At 32.9% G+C, this 21,777-nt stretch overlaps 1 protein-coding gene across 1 annotated transcript in view; it reads left to right on the forward strand.

The window, feature by feature from the left end:
• Positions 1-21,777, forward strand: part of Best2 (bestrophin family protein) — a 47,390-nt gene that overhangs the window by 22,173 nt on the left and 3,440 nt on the right. The window contains exons 2-5 of the mRNA XM_018538510.1: positions 106-216; positions 2,721-2,892; positions 6,421-6,550; positions 18,671-18,909. Of these exons, the coding sequence (XP_018394012.1) occupies positions 106-216; positions 2,721-2,892; positions 6,421-6,550; positions 18,671-18,909 (652 nt within the window). The remainder of the gene's footprint in view (positions 1-105; positions 217-2,720; positions 2,893-6,420; positions 6,551-18,670; positions 18,910-21,777) is intronic.

The following is a 21,777-nucleotide window of genomic DNA, read 5'->3' on the forward strand; positions in this document are numbered from 1 at the left end:
GTACTATACTATGCTGTACTACGTTATAATACACTTATGCATTTTGAATGCTATAATCCTTATATTTGTTTATATAATTAATTTAAGTAAATCTGTTTTTTGCAGATGGCGTGGCTCCGTTTACAAGCTTATCTGGCGAGAATTACTGGCGTACCTGTTCTTCTACTACCTCATCAATTTTACATATCGATACGTGCTTAATGAGCACCAGCGGGTGTGAGTACACGAATATTCCTGGAACTAAATGATAATTCCCATAAATTCCATTCTTTACGAGGGAGCAGGAGGCTAAGGAAACTTCAAACAGGAAAGAAATGTTTCGGGGTAAAATGCTCGTATGTTAGTATTAGAGCAACGAAGCACATCTTTTCATTAATTTTTTTTTCGATGACAATTATTCTCGGCCGTAATTTAATTCTATACAATATACAATCGCTTCAAAGGAAAGGTAGGAAGCATAACACTGGGTTTAGCGGATTAAATTCAAGGCGATGCGGGGTTATAATATGTTCGCGTAAATAATTTAAACAGACAATGTTTGTCTCTTGCAAGGGGAACAGCGATTTAATCCTACACTTTTCGTTGTTTACTCGTTTCTTATCACGAATAATGCTAAATTCAACGATCGACCAGCTGGTGCGTGAGCGTACCCGCTATAACTATATTTTATGGACGTAGATAACCCGTACAATATCAACCTTGGCCCGCTAGCAAATCCGAAGGTTCCAACATTTTGATCACGGTCATAAATATATTTTCGATTAATATAAAAAAATGTTTAATACTTTTCTTTTTTTTAGTGGCGTATTTTTGTCACGCCATTTTGGCACATTTGGTAACCTTTCCTTCGTTTACCTTCGACGTGTTCGAATCGCATATGAATCGCAATTTACAAATATATTATAAAAAGAAGTACTAAATTTTAATAATATTATAAGTGTGCAATTATTCCTCGGGTTTTTAAACATTCATTGCTCTGTATATTGTTTTCGTAAACTGTTCATTATATTATCTGTGAAATCAATCGAGATATTCTATTATATAAAATACATTTTTGTGTTTTTATCGTAAAATAATTAGACAATCGCTGTGGTGACTTATATACTCAAGGATAATCAATGGACACCTCTACAGTAAATGCAAACTATTCTTTAACTACAAGTATAATTATGGCATACATTAAATCGTAATAGTAATACGTAATACGATATAAGTTTATACTTAAAAAATTATGACATTTGTATACAAGTGATATAATTATTACTTAATAAATTTCTAAATAAAAAATATATATCTAAACGGACGCATGTTTCCTCTAAAAGTTACTCAAGTTATTCAAACATTAATTATTACAATTAAATTTATCAATTACATACAGTGTATGATTTTTACAAAAATTTTTTTAGTGCATTTTTTACAAGAGACGAAATGTGTTTAACAAGAATTCGTGTCTGACATTAAAAAAAGACGTAAAAATATAACCTGTTATTTATGTTGGGCTAAAAAAGGGGGATAAAGAAGTACCAGAAGAAAGCGCAAGGATGTAAAAAAAATTTCTCTTTTAAAATCGCTTCGATTCGTCTGTGCTAAATTTAGAACTGTAAAGATGGCTTAAGGCAGGTTTAGGATCCAGGCTAAAGAATGAAAAAAGCGATTCAGTATTACTGAATAGCACTAAGCGGACTGTGCGCTGTAAGATTAATCATCATCCTTCATTAAGATTTCTTTGCCCTCAGAGAATTATCTAAAAACTTGCTATTTTTTTTAGAATGTGAAATACCCTTCGTGTCTTGATATACCATCATATAGAAATACTTTTTCAAATTATCAGATTATTTTGTTGAACATGTTTTGGAGAGAGTATTTGATATTGCTGTGTCATTATTCGAATTATTGTACGTGGTGTCAATATCAGTTCCTCGTGGCCATGATATTGTACGTTCAGGTAACGGTAAGTCAATATTACTTCAAGAGTGCGAATGCGGTGCCAGTTATTCGCGGAAATTCCAACATAAACCTACTTACTGAAAGATCCTGGAATCGCCGTGTTAATCGTTCAGAATTGATGTGTGAAGTCGTAAAAATAAAGACGGTTACTTTTATGCGTGGTGATTACGCTCTTTTTAAAATGACCCGTTGCAAGGCAATAACCGATATTGACGAGCGAAGCGAATAAAGAATCAGAAAGGATGGAAAACGCTTTCGATAAAACCGATTTGCGCTTTCGCTTGTAATCAATCGTAAAAACAAAATAGAAATTAGCATTTTTTAATATCAATTCACATTTATTATCGTGTAAGACTGCTACGAACGTGTGCGAGGAACGGTATCATCTCAACCTAGCTCTATTTATACGCGAGTTTGTGTATAACATTTTATTTAACCTGTAATAAACGTTAACAATATTTGAATATCATCTAAATATCTTAAATAAATTAGTCTTCTGCAATCCCTCACAAAACATTTTTGTTCATATTTTTACTCTTTTTAATTATTACTTTATTCATAATATTATAATCATTTTTAATTTATTATATTTATCATATTAATTTATCATATTTGTTAATTATAACAGTATAATAGTGTAATAATACGATATGGCTGAAATTGTATGTAGTTATGTAGTACATAAAAAGATCTGTTTTAACGTAAAAAAAAGAATCAAACGAAAACTTAAATAACTGATAATTATATTAAAAATATATTTATCTTTTCTACAGAATTTTCGAAAAAATTCGTTATTACTTCGGCAACTCTAGCGAATCCATACCTATGTCATTCGTTCTGGGATTCTACGTAAGCCTTGTTGTGAAGAGATGGTGGGAGCAATACAAGCTTTTACCCTGGCCGGATAATCTGGCCCTCTTCATCAGCGCCGCCATTCCTGGAAACGTAAGTAGAACCTGCCCATCGAGAAGAGGTTTCCTTTGTTGGTTTCAAACATGATCAAAAATATAATGGCAACAAAGCTTCTTCTTGGAAGGACAGCCGCTGTTTTTTTTTTGTAATAGTATTTTGAAAAACAAAAACTATTTTAAAGTAAAAAAAAACTTTAAGACCACTTTTTTAACGCGAAATAATGGTTTTTTTCTGAGGAGACTCGCGGTAGCGTTAATAGATGCAACCTTGCTTCGGATAGTCGCTCGTGTTACGTTTGGTCTCATTACACTAATGAATTGCCATGACACGTTTTGGTGTCGTTAACCTAAGTAGGTGCCAATCCAGTCATGCCACGCCCAGAAGCTAAAAAAAATGTGAGGGACAATCCTATAATTTCACAACAGGTAGCAAATTCGTCTTTTCATTTTTTCATACAACAAATATAAAAGAACACAGAAATTAGTGTATAATTTGTCAATACCTTGATATAAATACTTATAATTAATTCACTTGAGACAAATAAGTAAAACTTATGTAAAGATAAAAGTTAATTTATTCTTCATTAAATCAAACGTAACCATTTGCATACGACAATTTAGATATAATTATCTTTATTAGATATGCTAAACTATATGTATACATCATCTTCAATATTTGCATTACTTAAAGCAATCATCATTATACAATCTAATCACCAATGGTTAAATTTTCTGAGAGAGACTACTATATCTAATTATTTTCTTAAATCCTCTGATAACGATCCCGCTGTGAGACGAAGAGCTTCAATTTTGACAACAAAGGTGGGTTCGGTGCAAGCTTCCACCTCTGGTCAATGACTCAGTGTCGGAGTGAAAGTGCAATGTACCGTGGCGAAAAAAAAAGATGAACCTACGTGCACACGTCATGCACACCTCACACATGCACACGTATATTCTTCTTCTCAATGCACACTGATCTATTACTTCAATCGATTTCTAATAAAGTATATGTCCATTGGTCATCGAGTGCTACATTCGTACTACACGCGACTTGCAATCCTCAATTGACGTTATACTAATAAAGCACAAATTGATCAATTGCTATTAAACGATTTAATCGTTTCCTTATGCGCAATCGCCCTCTTCGCCTTACTCATTTAGAGCAACACTACTAATTTCATGTATATTAAACCGCATAGAACGCGCGTCCAGAATGCAACGATTTTCGAGAAAGTTTTGAGAAAAAGTGGTTTGATTGCACGATGTCCCGCCATGCGTACAATATTTCTGTTAAAAATATCGTTATAGATCTTTAAACCCCCGAAGCTAGACAGAGTGTCGCGTTATGCTGCAGAGCATGAAAGAATGTTAGATTAATTTCATGGTTTTCTGACGTTTATTATTACTCACGTTGCAATATCAGCGATACAAGCACTTGTGCTACCGCATAAGTTTTACTGCATTCCACTTGTCTATCTTCTGACTGTCATTCCATCATCTTCACGCGAGGAACATTATCGCGTTTACGTACAGCAACGCGCGCTTCTTCAGTCGATGATTCATGAATTCATTGTGGTCTTTCAATTTGCAATGATATGAATTTCGACTTCATTAATAAATTTGCGCAACACAAAGTATCCAATTTATATTATAAGTAAAGTCTAATACTTTTGTCTTTATAAGCAAAAAATGTAGGTACATTTGTATCAAATATACAGTATAATCCTCATAAACATATATTTTTACTTATTTTGTAGACACTCTGGATTTTCTTTTGTTTAACCCAAATATTTTTCTGTTCTAAACTCTCAAAAAATCTAAAAAAATTTAGGATTATTTTTCAATATCTCTGCTACAATGTATGTGTTAAATGGTTATTTCATTTAAATATTAAAACTTTTATTTAATAAAAATTGATATTTATGCTAAAACATTTGAGAATGAAATTTCGCTTTAAAAAAAATCCATGTGTGTCTAAAAGGGTTAAAATAGTCTCCCTTGAGAATTATAATTCAAAATGATCAAGTTTTCATTAAAATTATTTGTTAGATGAGAAGTTTAGAAAGAACCAAAATTAGACGTGTTTTAGACGTATTATCGACATTTAAAATTATCTTAACTGGTCGTTACGTTCTTACGTGAATTTTCGATTCAAAGCGCAGCAATTACGTGCATGCAAAAGCGTGCGTGCAATTGCGTGCGTATAGTACAGTGAATCTCTAGGAACGACGGGTTCAGATGGAATTTTTGCACGTAGGTAGGGGACAAGGTCCTCAACCACGGAACGAGCCCATGGTTATATACATACACTCGTGGTCATGTAATCGCGTAATACAGAGTGTTCGATTTGTGAATGAGCGGTGACAATGGTCAACACGGGCTTCTGAACTGTGTCTTTCATTGAAATCTAATTGGAATTCAAGCCCCGAGAGACAAGACGATCGGTGATCGGCTACTACCTTTCCCTGCAAAGAGGATAGTTTAAGCTGCTAAATCAGACGTTTTTACATGCGCGACGGGTAAGTCGCAGAATTCCGAGGAAGGAGTTGTCTCGTTTTTCGTACGTGCAAGTGAAAGATGACGAAAAGGCCATCGAAAAGATAACGGTGCTGTAGTCGTAACATTAAACAATGATCCGAAGAAAAATCAGAATTACGGAAAGAGAAAGCTAGGAATCGTTCTAAGAATGGAGGATTTTTATTGTTTTCTCTTTTTAAAAGTATTTTACAATGTGCAATTGTAACTGTAATCAATAAAGCTTGATGTAATCTCTTTTATAGCTCATCGCAAGAATGCAAAGAACCTCTGTGGAGGCGAAGTTAATTAAAGTGTGATGTATAAGGTATCGATAGTCGTAAAGAAAAGATATTTTAATGACATAAATTAACTCCGACTTCTTTACAATTTATAAATTCAAATCTCAAGTATTTTTACCTTTTAACATCTTTTTTTCTCAAAGTTGCGACAATTTGAGCATGCAAAAAATCTGTATGTCGACATCGTCAATCATTTCCGATTAAATTGATATTCTTCCAAGCGATCGCAACCGTCGACGGATTGCAAAACGCGCGATTGGTACGTTACAAAAGTACGCGTCAATGTCCAAAGAAGAAAGGAAAATAGCAGGCGCCACCGGGTTTTTCTTCGATTAATACTAGAACAGTTCAAAATGTAGCAGTGAATATAGACAGGGAGAAGCACACAATATCGGGCCAAGAGGACAAGGGGAAAGTATGCATGAGACGTAGAAACGTGTCTGGCATTTGTTGAAACGAATTTTTAAGTCGGCGCCGTTTTCGCTACCGATATCGACTTATTGCGAACTTTTATTATGCATTCTCCTTGACGTAAATTTAAACCGCGAACTGAATAGTATTAAAGTTTTTTTTAGCTCATTTAAAATATTATTAAAGCGAGCTAATTATACAAGATAAATAGTTAAGATTAGTAATTAATTTGAACACAAATTAATGCATTAAATGTTTATCTTGAGTTTGCCGAGAGAAATATGAAGTATAATTAATTATAATGAAATTAACGCACATTTGCTCACCTGTTGCAGGATGAACGGGGGCGACTGATGAGACGCAACATTGTGAGGTATGCTGTGCTCGCGTACGTCATTACACTGCAAAGGATTTCGCTCCGCGTTAAGAGGCGTTTCCCGACTCTTCAGCATATGGTAGATGTAGGTCAGTAAGTTATACATTTTCAAAATATATGTTTAAGTAATACTATATATAGCATACGAAATGTAAAAAATGTACGGAGGATACCCTAAACTACCCGCTTTCTAATCGTAAGATGATATTGGTACGTAATTGAAGCATATGGAAATTGAACTTAATCTCACACAAAATATTCTTGAAAGTGTTTATAGGTGTGATCGTACTCAGCCTATTAATACAAAAAAAAACGTAGGTCAAATTAAAATATTTGTCGTTCTAATTATTTATGTAATATATTTGATATATACATATTTTAATAATTTATTTAAGATTACGAAATTGCCTCGATGAAACATTCGTTCTTCCTAAGCTTAATTAACTGTTGATGAAATTTTCTTTATGATTACCTTCAGTTTATATAAATAATATCTATACATCGAAAAGAAGCTGTTTTTAAAGGATCTTAAATATCTGCAACAATTATCCTAATAATACTCTCACGCAATATTACTATTAATTTAACTACAATTGATGTCATTATTGGTACTTCTTCCTGCTTGCGATTGCTGACGTGTTGTAATAATCACGATACGGTCAAAAATACCGTCAATAATTACAATAACGGCGCCAGTACTATTGTTCAAACTTTTTATAATTTGTTAGATATACAGCCTTTCTTGTAATCATTAAATGCAACGAGTGAAGATGATATCCCACCTGCATTGAGCAGAGGTCGCTTTTCTCTTTGTGCACGAGCTCGCGGCTCTTTTATCGCATTATATGTCACCTTTTCAGTCGGCGGGCAAAGCCGTTCACCACGTCATCCATAGATATACAATATAATGCGGCTTCGCCGCGTGTGCCGTGATGGCGCAAGGACAGTCTGGTAGTTCTGACTTTTTTCGTTGCTCTTTGCATGCGACTGTGCATGCAGCAATCACACGTGATATCGTGACCATTGAACGTTCGACAACTTTGACGCTTTTATAACACGATAGGCGAAATAATGGATAACGATGGAACATAGTCGTGTTTCAGCAGTTACCGCATCAGACGGTACTTAACTGTGTAATGTTAAACAATAAGCGCTCACCTAATACCCATTACAAATCATAATTCACTTTTAGCTTTGTTTAATATGTCGATTTAGACACAATAATTAAATTTGGTAATTTTAGACATAAATATGATTAATGAGAAACAAATTAAAATGGGATATCTTTAATGGAAAGTTTTTGGTAGCATGAATGTTTCTATATAAAAATTAACAGAAAATTTATTATTAACTGTTTTTTAACTTAATCCCTAAAAGTAATAATCTAATAAATAGATGCAAATAAGGCAAAATAAATACTTTAATCAAAAAATTCTCTTTCAAGTTATCAAGTTATTTCTCATTATATAGATGTAAAATTTATTTTCTTTATTGTTTCTTTTTGTTATTTCTTATAATTCTGTCGTTTACAAAGGTTGTATGTTCAGCTTCTTACTATCCGACTATCAGAGCGGATGTTATTCCAGAAATAGATCGCTTTTCTCCAATAAGGGTCTCGTAAATGCTCCATGAACATGAGAATACTATCCATCTTTAGATCAAGGAATAAGTAGTGGAATCTACAGTAAGAACCTGCTCTTTCGTGGAAATGACTGACTTCGCGGCGGGGTCGCGAAAGAAACGTGTCAGCACGACGAAGAAGCTTGACTCTTAGAAGACAAACAGGATCTAAATAGGAATCTTTACTATCATGGAAACAAAATCTGCTCGACAATATAGCATACTTTGTACGATAGTTTCATTAATAATACATGTGTGAAAAATGCATTGCATTTCTATAAATAAAGTAATGCCAGCTTTTTCTATAATAGTCTCATAGCCGTTTATGTAATGAAATAATCATTGAATTACGAAACTAAAGGAATGTCAGTGGAATGCTGATATAATTTTTACGATATGTGCATTATAAATATAACAATTCCCACGTTGTACAAACAGCACAACATTACAATTGTCACCGTCGAGGGAAGAATGAAGAAATACACGCAGAAGGTGTTTGCACATTATAAATTTTGCAGCTGCAATAAAACAAAAGGATATTTTTTGCGAGCTGCTCATATTGACTTGATCAAATGAATTATTATTTACCGTGTAAACCTATTAATTCTATAACATGAGTTAATGAGAAAGAAAATAAATATAATAGATATAATAAATCAAACTACGTTTACATCCAAATTTGTAATAAATATGCTAATTATTTAGAGTAATTTCTCAGAAAAAGTCAAGACCTTTAATATATATACAATGTACGTATATACACATAAATATAAGATTGTGTGGAAACAGATGTATATTGAAGAAAAGCATGATATCACATTTTCTCTTTGAAATACAGGTTCAAAACAATATGTCAATATATAAAAAAGTTATGAGCAAGAAAATGACTAACGCAAATATATACGTTATACATGTAATTTATACCTACATATGTCAGACTCCAAACAAACACTACACTTTGATAAGAGAAATATAGGTATACTGAGAATCGCATTCAAAATTAGAAGAGAAGGTTTTTATATGAATATATGCATTAGGAAAAGAGTCTGATAATGGCTTATTAAATGTTGAATAAAATAATTTTTTAAATATTTGATTTATATGTAACAAAAAGTAATTTTACTTTTTAACCTATTTAATAAGTATTACTAAACATTATAATATAACTAACAATTTAGTAATAATTAGTAAATATTTAAAAAAGTAAAATTATTTTATATCAAGCGCGAACATTTGATTAAAATTATTTTACTCAACATTTGATAGCTTTGTCATTCTTTTTCCAGCATATAGAGGTACGTCATACAAAGAACAGATTTTAATCGGTCGTTTCTTGTATTTCCTGTGTTTTTAATTAAAATATGACATATTCAAAGGTATGTGAATATAATATTCCGGTATGACAAAGTCGGATAATAATTTTCGTAGAACTGACCGCACTCAACAAATATCTTTTTCAAGAAGATATTTGTGTAGATATATATGTATTTAGTAATGCAAAATTACCACGGACGTCATTCAAAATGATTTCATGCATGCGCGTGTCCAACGACTGGTCGTTGACATTGATGGAGTATTGCGAAAGACACGGAATAAATTTGCCGCTATGACTCGTGTCAGTATTTACATGTATATTTATCAAGGAATCACTTAAGCCCGAAATGCGAACTTCATCTCTCTTCCAAACAATTACAAAGTTAAATATAATTTATTTCCGAACTGAAATTTTTATTATTATATTCCATTTATTTTTACTATTATATGAGATCCCATTTAAAATAACCTCGACTTAACTTTTAAACTCGACAGCTATAAATTACCTCACGAATTGAAAATACATTCATGTTACATTTAAAATGAGCATTTCACGAGTGCGATATCAATAATGAGACGAACCCCGTTGGCGCCGAAGATCCTCATAAGAAAGTCATTCCGTTGCGTGTCTGCGATCGCGAACGATCGTGCGAGATTACAGTGCGACGAGAAGAAATCTCGAAACTCGAGTCTTGAAAGTAGTCGAAATTATCCGCGTGTACCCAATTCCCCCGGCGAATTACGATCTGGAAATCGTCAGGCGCCGCGACGGCGGTCGCACTCGTCTGTGCTGTCGCGCGCCGGCAGGCAATTTTCACGTGCGTCCGGGTAATTTTCAACGAGCACGCCGAGAGACCGCTTAGAAACGCGGAGCGCCGGCGCCAGTTCCTCGTCCTTTTCCTTTTCCTTCTCCGCGTGAACTTGTTGTTTTGTGCAGTCGCATAGCTGGAGCAAGCAGCATCTCACCGCTTCTTACGGGCTTCTTCTGCATTTGCCTCATGCTCCTCGTCCTGTTCTCGTTCTTGCGCGCCGCTCCTTCCTCCTGGTGTATACAGAAATAACCCGATCCGATGCGCTAATGCCGTGCGTCGCTCGATAATCATCGGTCACGTCTTCGCGATTTCCTCGAGAGGAGTTTCTTGGTCTTCGACTCCTGTTTCTCTCTTTTTCTTGTAACCATCCATTGATTTTCACCGTTAACGCGTGATACGCTTTTCTCTCTGGCTGATCACTTAGCCATTTCAAACGCAGGCAAATCTTTTTTTGCTTCGAGATTATAATCCATCGGTTTATTAATGGCTAGACCAGTACTTTAAATACATCTGCTATTAAGTTAATAACTCTCAGATAGAATTATAATTTTTTTCTGATGATATGCCTATCCATCAATCTGATTAATCTAAGTGAGGCAAGTAGCTTGTTATTAGTTCTATTTAGAGCAATTATTGTGTTGTTCTATTGTGTGGATGAGATGTGGTGCTCAGGCGAGTGATTGTGGAAGTTATTTTGGTATCTGTAAGATTCCTCGCAATTAAATCGAACTAGATGTTAAATATAGCCAGAGTAACGAGAGCCATAATCTAGCTAAGACTGCAGGTGGTAATCGGCTAGACGGTATCACGCTGGCGATCACGTGCTGTCATTTCGCCTTCTTTGTCAGTTCTACCAGTTGCGAAGGCTTCAGGAATCATACTACTAGTCGTCGTCGTCGTCATCATCATCATCATCATCATCATCATCATCATCATCAGTGGCGTCCTCAAGTCCACATCAGCGAGAGCAGAGTAAGAAACTCGAGAATCCGTTTCTTCTCCTTTTTTTCTTCTTTCTTTCCTTTTTTCATCCTCACTGGATGGACCGTAATACGCCAATGTGCGCGCAGCACGCGCTACCTATATTTAGCACAAATTATTGTCCCAAGCAGAATTTCTCCACGATTATGCCAAACGATCCGTAAGAAAATAATTACGCCCGGATATAACAGCTTCGAGAGCACACACTCCATCGTATCGTAGATCGGCAGATAAGATTGCCCAGTAGCCGCCGAGTTTCAGAGGAATTTCACGGTAGTCAAGACGAGATGTGGAGGAAATATATGATATTAATTAATCCCGCGATAAGACCGACTTTATTCGCGATTATGTGCATGACACAATTGGCGTTTTCTCACTGGCGGATATTGTAGGCAGCGACTGGGCTTTTAGAAAGGAAACAATCGAACTCTTGCAATTAACGTTCGCAGATAACGGATTTCTTCGTGATTTATTCGTGGAACTCTCCGACATTCTCGAGTCCCTCGAGGAACAGTTATAGAGCGTGTCTGGGTCATGTGAACGTGTCACTATCCTCAAAAGAGCAGAAAATCCGTGAACTGTACTTGAACGTAACGTTACGTAGGTATTGGCCTTGGGGAAGGTCGGACTTTGACCGTGCTCACTTAAATGAAGGATAAACGAGGAGAAACGCGCCAGAATGATAAGATTTCTTAATCTTCGATGGTCGTTATGTTCGTGCGTATTTGTTGTATGTAAATGTGCCTCATGACAATTATGAACGAGAGTACGATGATTTTCAATTAATTTGTAGTGTAAAAAATTATAAAAGTATTTATAACAAAACTTTTAATTGTCATATTGAAATGATTCTTACAATTTTTTTTATTTAGTATATTTTTATTAATCATCTGACTTTTTATTAAACTTTTGACTTCTGATGTGTGTGTATGTGTATTTTTTCACTGAACATTTTACCAAGCTCAAAATCAATTCGTGCATATGCTTTACAGTTAATTTGATGTTCCTAAGTTGCATCCTACTATAATTAAGAATGCGAATCAGTGTTCATTCGCATATTTAATTCATAGACAATCGGTACAATACATTTCATTAACGTGTTTTGCACAAAAGCTCCGTTTTCCACGATACAGAATAATTAGGAATGCGAGTCACTTCGGACACTGATCTACAGAATTTAAACTGATTTAAATAGAGTCTTTATTTCTTCAATTAAATAGAGTCTTTTTATTCTGAAAGTGAGATGAAACATTTACTACCTTATCTTTGTTAAAGATAATTACTTATTATTATTGTTAAATAATCTTTTACGAAAAAAGTAAAGATTTTCGCATGTTCGATCTTTTATTATTTATAGAATGTAATATACCAAAATATTAATATTTAAAACGAAATATTAAATTAAATTATAATCTGTTTGAGAACACATTATTGATATAATTTACATATATTTATGATATTTATATATAATATATCTAAATTAATAAATATTGCTTGCATTAAAAATAAATTTCTAATTGAAGCCACGTTAGGCAATTTATAATTTTTGATGGAATTGTGAGAAAACAAGATCCTCTCTTCTTATTTTATAAAAAGATGTAAACTAAAGGATTAAATTAAAAATTGATTTTTTTACTATGATGCTTTCTTTATGATTGTAAAATCTACGTAAACTTGTATGCTATTTATAAAGATTATTATAAACGACATAGCCTTTCAAATATCTTTTTCCAAGTATCTATTTATTATAGATGTACATTACTGTTTTATCTAACGACTCACTCTATGAATAAATTATTATTTTATCTCAGAAAGCGTAAGTAATGTCAGATTGTGAGTTTTACGATTCGCTTAACTATGAAAATCCTACAAATTTCTCCTGCAGACATAGGAGATTTGCACTTGGCGACGGAAGCTCTTGTCGTTCAAATGATAGTGAAATCGTTAATAGCCGCGTCATGTGTTGTACGATTTGCGGGGATCAGCAACGCACGTGAACGCATAATGCACGCGTGACTAGGGACACGGACATGATCGATTTTCTCTTTGGCAGACGGTCTATTGACACCCAGCACGCATCCATCGTAATGCACGCACCGAATGGTTCCAAAGTTGTTCGCCTCTAATTACGCGAGAATATTTCCTAATCAGTGCATTTTCACTGGCGCCAAGTCTGCGACTGAGCTCGACTACACCTTCCGCATATACGTGTGCATGCACAAAATCGTCAGTGCAACAGAAAGTGTTATTCACGTGCGTGACAGGTTTATTATTATGGGCAAGAGGTTTCAACAAACTGACATATCTTCTGACAAAATTTAATTACTATTGTTTTAGCTTTTCCGCTTATTAAATTTACTTTTTAGTATGTAGTGACAACTTAATTCTTTAATTTTTTAATACATAGTATAAATATAAAATAGGATCTGAGTAAAATTAAAATAATTTAAAAGTTTAGAAAGTTTTTCCTTTTATAATTAATAACTGTTTATTACATTATTTTAATCAAATAATCAAAAGAAAGTAATAAACAATCATTAGTTAGAAAGATATATTCTTGATTCCCTTTGCCGTCTTTTTTACAAGCACACAATTCTGTTATTTAAGACAACTATTCTTTGTAGATAGCGCGTTCTAAATAATATAAATTAACATTTTTTTTAAATATACATAACAATTCTTCTTCAATATAAACGATTTAATAGAAATGAGAGAGACCTTCCATTCCAAAGTGTAGATTTTTTGTCTATTACCGATTGTTATCCTGCGAAGTAGTTCTATATAACATTTGATATCACTATATTAACTTGAACGTCAATATCAAAATCTCACGACATTTTTGCATGATACATCCGCATTCGCGGGCTTCTTCGTTGTAAACTATACTTAAAGAGTTATGGACCGGACGGCAGACTGGTTTTCTTCGAAGGATACTTTTCAGCGACATCACGGCACGCTGGCAAGTATACGAAGTGTGCGGGTATAGGACCGAGGGAACTCGGTTTATTTTTTATTTTAATCACGACCTTGCCAGCGCAGCAAGGATCTCCGCGTTTGTTGACCTCTACCGTGCATCCAACCTTCACCCCTGTTCTGTTGTGCTCGTACCCTATCTTGCTCATCCACGTCTGTAGCCAATGGTCCTGGGAGGTAGACATCCTCCAAGAACCACTTCTTTATCGCCGAAGTCGTTTTATTTTGATGAGACTTGCAAAACTTGACTACGCTACAATTTTCTGGAATCTTGTTCGTACCGTCGAGTAATCATTTTTGAAAAATAAGTCCTTTGTCTCTCTTTGTCTCCAATGGTGCAGTTCTATATTGTAATTTTCGCAGTAGTATTGCTGTATTGTTTATCGGCTGTATTCTAAGTTGGTAAAAACTACTTTCACACACAAAATGGAGAAAATATTTTGTGCCACTATTTGCAAGAAATAATAGATAAATATTATACGAATTACAAATAATCTATCACATTAAATGTATTACATATTTTGAAATATTTAAACAAAGAACATTACTATTTCTCACCATTTTTTTCCATTTTTAATTTTAATATTTTCTGTATCTTAGAAAATTAAAAAGATATTTATCTATGGATTTGTTTTTTTTTATAATTGTAACAATATACATTTTTTTGGATTTAAAATTAAATAAGTTTGATTTTGACAAAAGTGTACTGTTCAAAGAAGCAATAGAAAACGAATTTAATATTTAGATTTCTTGATATATTTCTACGTGCATTGATGTGTCAAGGTAAATTTTAATTTTATTTTCTACAACACACACACACACACACACACACACATTACTATTTTTTTATATCAATCGAAGAATAAATGCTACGAAGAAAGTTGGCTGCTAATCCAAATTTAATGATTAAAGTTTCAAATTAATTATACTCACATTGAATTTTATATCGAATACCACGGATGTTATATTCGTTTTCTATCTATATGATGATTATGATTTATGACCTATAGTTTAATGTAAACAACTATGGGGTCGAAGACCTAAAGCACGATCAGACACTTTCTTAATAAGCGTCGGTTTGCTTCTATTAACAGATACTTACTAACGGCATTAAGTAATTCTTGCCTCTTCTCCTAGAGTAGTTAGTAGCGTCGTCAGACTATGTCGTCAGACAAGCGGCGTGTTCCGCTTCGAGCAGTAAATTTTACACCACGCGCGAATTAAGCGTTATCTCACAATTTTGTGCGACCCGTTAAAATCCGTGAAAGTGAATGTAAATCACTTTTACAACTGTGAACGCTTTCGAATTTTTTGAGGTGCTTGGCGCCTCATACATTTTTTACGGAAATCTTAAATTAAAGTATATGATGTGTGAAAGCACACACAAATAAAAACAAATATTTTTTTAAATAGCCAGTGCTTTTTAATTATTGCAAATGATATGTTTTAATTTGTGAAATCAATCGAATTATTTCTCATTTTAGTTTAAATGTTTGTGCAAAAATTCGCTAATTTCGCTCTTCGATATACTTAGTCCTTATTGCCTGTGTAACGCATCATGGCACTCGAATGAGTCATTCGATGAATTATCGGCCATTACTTTAATAGCAGCCTGCGAATTCTCAAGCTTTATTGTACGATTCTATGCAACTGTGTGACATCGGTATCAAGGTCGTACGATAAATGAGGTGGACTGATCTCGTATCAAACCGATCGATCATTTAAAAATCAAATTTCAGTTCAAACATTCTGCGATATTTACTAGTATTTATTGAAGTGTCATGTACATTACAATATATATTTTCTAATTGAAAATTCCATACGATTAAACATTTGTCGCTTCCATTTCATATTTATTTATTAGAGATATTATGTTTATATAAATCTTATTTTGTATTAAAGGTGAGAGATAATTATTGATTCTATTTTATAGAAATTAGTACTACAGGCCAAAAATATTAGATATCTACTTTTTTATTTATCTGGAATTCTTTTACTTGGATTGTTACGTTTTGATTACCAATATTATACGTAAGTTTAAAGGGTTCTTAAAACAAAGGATAATTTACAATAAATGCCAATTTACCAAATTACACATTTTTTAAGCTAAAACTTTAAACAGTAATTAATAAAATGTGTAATATTTTTTTATTAAGACTGTATACTGCTTTTGCAGATTTATATAATATATATTTATGTATACGTCCAAAAAATGGATAACATGCTGTTCTCAACACGATATATCAAAGAATACAAATATACATCCAAAAGAAAAATGCGATAATGTGCGATCCTTAAAACAGTGTAACGAAGAAACAATACTGAAACATGCATGCTAAGCATGCACGAGCATACATGCATACGTGCTATGCATATGAGCATCCATCTCACAAGAGAGATGAATAGGAGGATAAAATCTAACGTAAATAAAAAAGATTTTAATGTGGCGTGTTTAAGGTGTATAAATCACGGAAAGCGCTAAATTGAATGCCTGCAATGGTTGTCTCTATGTCAGTTTTTGCTATTAAGGTGTGTATCTGATCCAACTACGCCTGCTGAATAAAAGAGCGTGCGTGTGCCGTCATTAGTAATCTACACGTTTCCACCAGAGAGTCTTTCATCCCGCAGACGGTTTCTTCGATCAACGACTTGTCAGAGTGACACCGCGAGTTATTTCGATAGCTTCTCGCAGTGAAGCTACCTCATTTTTTCGGGCATTGTCCCAGCTTAGACGGATATACGGTCGTTTGTGGGAACGACCCTTTCTACTCTAACAATAAAAAGATACCTTCGAGAAAAATTACGATGTTCCCGTTACTCGATACGGGTACCAATCAAGCTAGTAGCTAATCTTTGCGGTCGCCGTGACTTTTAAAATAGTTTTTGTTTCGACTACGGTCGTTCCGAGACTAAAGTCCAATCTGCTGCTTGATCGTGGATCTATTACAATTCATTGGATGTGCAATGACAGAAGAATTTAATCATTGCGATAAGAAAAGTTTTATTGTATGGATGCTTTTTATTGATTTTGAAATCAATCAGATGCTTTTAAAATTATGCTTTGCGAATTAATGTTATATTTCTTTTTATAATCATAGATAAAAGAAAAACATTGTTTGAAAATATATCAAAAAATGTACAAGTTAATTATGAAATTATAAGTTTGTTCATCAATCAATATTAAAAACAGCGGTTTAGAAAACTTAGTGTTGCTGTATTCGAGTATCTTAGTTATCTCAAATTATATCCGAGCTGTACTAATATTTGAATAATTACAAATAAATATATACATATAAATAATCTGTTTTAATGACTTTCACTAGAAAGATGGCAATTCATGAACATTGCCTTGAGATTTGGTGCGGGAGAAAGAGAGAGAGAGAGAGAGAGAGAAGTAAACATATCTCGTTCATGTACATATATTGCCTATATTGTATAATCTCAGTTTATAGGTAATTTCTACACATCACGATCTCTCGATTTTTTCTTCGAATCTGTACGTAAAAGTCATTACATTATTAGCTTCTTATCTAATTAGTATTAATATTATAAAAGTGATTTATTGGATTAACCAAATGTCTATTTTTCTTTACAAATCTTGAAATCTCTCATTGCGTATCCAATATTAACGATAAGTTTATGACGCCAGTTATGAATGATACATAATTGTTGTTCAATCAAATAACAAATATATTTGATCCTTTTTATCCAATTCTTTATTAATTGCATATAACAATACCGTCTACTAGAGTTATTGAATGTCTTCTTTTATAAAATATGTTTTTATCGAAATTTATTAAATTTACTATTTATTATGTAGCTAATATGTATATGGTTATATAAAACTGTGTTTTTTACGGGCTCCAATTTTTTATATAAAATTAGAGCAATTAAAAATTAATCGTATATATAAAAAAACTAGTTTATGAACGTATAATATATACTATTTATTAAAAAAATGAGGCATAATTTTTGACACAGAAAATTTATTTGCGGCAATGTTTAACAAAATTTTAGAATATAATATTTTACTATCCAGGAAATAATACAGCACTTTTATCTGACCACGATTTCACTTCAGAGGAAACACAGACAATGGACATGTTTTGCGTTAGTATAGTTTATACAATTTCACGTACGCACCCACAAGTCTACCACCTAGCTCAAATAAACATATGACTATTCTACATAGAATTGCGCACGCGAAAGTCAGCGAAAGATGCTGATTGCTTGATAATTCACTGCCAATTAACGAACCGTGCTGATGGATTTGTTAATTAATGCGGGATCGCGGAGCATTGCGAGGCTCACGTTAGCTGACTTACTGCCCTGTGATATCGATCGCGATTTACAATATACAAGCACCTATACATATAGTTGAGAAAATTTTTCAAGCGTCTCGCACGGGGAAAGTTCTATGTAATTACACAGTTCGCTGGGACGTCCGGAAATGTTTTTTGTCGAGCAAGTAAAAAAACAACTCATGCTTAATCTTGTTGATTTTCTTAGGTCTGATGATGGAATCAGAGAAGAAAATCTTTGAGATGATGAACAAGAAGGCGGCCATGTCTAAATATTGGATGCCGTTGGTCTGGGCGACCAATATCATCAACAGGGCAAGGAAAGAGGCTCTAATTACTAGCGATCATGTAGTACAAACCCTCCTTGTCGAACTCAGCGACATCAGGAAGAGGCTTGGTGCGTTGATTGGTTACGATACTGTCTGTGTTCCTCTAGTCTACACTCAGGTGAGTATTCATGTAAAATGAAATAACTCTCTCTCTAAAAGCGTCGATTTCTTTGAAATGCTAGCTCTATTATTTCTTACGAAATTAAAATTGTTATAAACATTTATGTATACGTAACAGCTGTTGAATTTTGTAATATTTGACTATTGAAATTTTACAACAAATTGTTGTCTAACTTAATTGATTAATAAAAAAATATAACTGAAATTTGAAGTAAATTAGAAATAACGAATTTATAAGACAACTATTTGTAAACGCAGTACATAAATTCTAACGATTACAAAAATAATAAATTGAAATGAAAATAGTTTTGTGGCTCTATAAGAATATATCAAACATAAGTAAATTGTCTTTGCGGTCGTTAGTGTTCAAATAATATATTTATGATATAAAGCGATCAAATATAATTTACAAACAATTGGTATATACTTATCAACTGAACTAACTGCAAACGTTTTCACTCTGGACTTCATTCCTCTTCAGTGTTGAATCATTCAAGTGCAAAACCACTAGTAGTTTGTATATTGTAGTTTGTACTCGACTTTTGTACTGATGAGGAGACTCAAATTCAAAGTTGAAACGTTTGTAGTTAGCTTCATTAATAAATACATTCCAATTGTTTGCAAATTATATATCTTCTTGCAATTATTTCTGATAAATATATATTATTTATGCACTAACAATAGGAGACTCATTTAGATAATTTAAAAATAACGAAATTCTAATAATCCGTTTTATTCATTTTATATATCTTTTACGTGCAAAAAATAGAAGAGATAACATTACTTTTGTAAGCTTTTCGGTTCATTTTTTCTTATATTAGCGCCATGGAAAAATTATCTATCGATAGTATCATTGGTAGCTATTGAATATGTTACATGAATGTCTTCATCATTTTCTAGTCGTGTCATTATCATGCTTTAAGTGCCAGAGGTGATACATTATTATGTAATTTCTCTCTCTCTCTCTCTCTCTCTCTCTCTCTATTTTTCAACACTATTCAATACATAATTTACATTTTATTAGCAATATGTGACATCGAACCGAGACTATAGACAAGTCTGTCACTGTCTGTTGCTAAAATTGACCACAAACATTTTCAATATTTTTTGAAATAACATTAATTGCTTCGTAAAACACAAACACAACACAATACATGTTAATTAAGTATATTATTATTTCTCTATCTTTTATAAATATTAATTACATAATAAATCATTCTTAATAGAAAGTATAATAGTTAAAATTATTTATTAGAACATGAGTTATTTAGTAATACATTATACTATAAATGTTATTGCTTAACTGACAATAATTGTTATTAGTCAATTAAAATTGTTTGCAAAACATTTTTTAGCACATAATTTTACTAATTCAATTATTGATAACGATGCACGCCAAACTATTGACATTTGTTATATAACAATTATTAATATTATCTTCATTGCGTCGTAAATCTTCTAAACCTTCCTTTTTATCTAGGATTTAGGACAATACATTTAAAGATGTTGAGACAGTGGAGTGAATCTTTTCTCGAAAGATGTATTTCGTATTTACAATTAGCGAACATGTATGCGTTGCGCAATTGTAATTGTTCACCAACTAATCTCCCTAATTATCTGGTGCAAAAGCTATTTTTAGGAATTAAAGACCGCGTTATTTCGCAGATCTGGTGAACATGATGCAACGAGAATTTTGTTTAAATCTTTGTTTTATAGAACGTTTTATATCATCATCGAATTTCTAAACACTTTTCTTTGTTTATTTCTTTTACCATTATTAATAATTATGCTCATTAATATGTCTAAAATATAAATAGTAAAGTATTTAAATACATTTATTGTCAATCATATACAATAAAATAAATAAAAACACATTTTTATTTATTTTATTAAAAGAAGGGCAATTAATACTTAATATTTAAAATTATTTAAATTTGTTATTAATTTGGGAAAAGCCAGCAAAGCAATGATATATTATAATATTTTTCTTACTTATAAATCACAATATAAATCTCTTTCAAGACGATAGCGCGATTCGACATACTCCGTGAAATCGCAAGAAGATTACGCGTAACGACCGCAGAGTATTCACCGCGTAATGATACATCAGTCGAAGATTAATACCCGTTTTGGATGCTCGCTGTTATTGCATTCGCCTGCGTTTGCACTGCAAACGTTTTAACCTATCCTTGTAACAAACGATTTTAAGACGTTGCCTTACCACGATATGCCATGTATCATATGTGAAAATAAATCATTTTGACCTAAACTTGACATAGAATATATTTTCATTTTTTACATAGAATATATATATCTAAATGTTTCTATGTGTGTAATTACAGCACATCTTATTTTAATATAAGATGTTAATGTTTGTGCTTATAAGAAAACATAGTTATTACAACCTATGTATGTACTACAGTACATGCATATTATAATAAGTTTAATTAAAAGGAATATTCCTTTGGGCGTTTAAAAACTTTAACCGATGCAGCGCGAATAATAAAACGTGTATGAAACACGAAGCCGATACATGTTGCATGGTCAAGGTCGACAAGAGAGTTGAACAGTAATTTTTCTGCGTACGCCACGCCTACGGGAATGATTTTACGTTACATTCAAAAGGAATCTTCTGAATTTGGCGATTCGGAAATGTTCAAAGCCCACGTGAAATCATCTGTTGTCTTTCTTGTACACAAGTCATGCTATATTTTTGTATAAATTATTTCCTGGTAACCTTCAATAAGAAAGGCGGCGCTTGCGACGACCTTGATATTCATTCATTAAACCTGTTTGCTTATATATACGTACTTACGTGACACAGAAAAAGCGACAAAACGAAATCTAATAAAGTTCGAGACTTCCG

This window comes from Cyphomyrmex costatus, unplaced genomic scaffold (genome assembly GCF_001594065.2).
Source record: "Cyphomyrmex costatus isolate MS0001 unplaced genomic scaffold, Ccosl1.0 scaffold193, whole genome shotgun sequence".
Classification (NCBI taxonomy): Eukaryota; Metazoa; Arthropoda; class Insecta; order Hymenoptera; family Formicidae; genus Cyphomyrmex; species Cyphomyrmex costatus.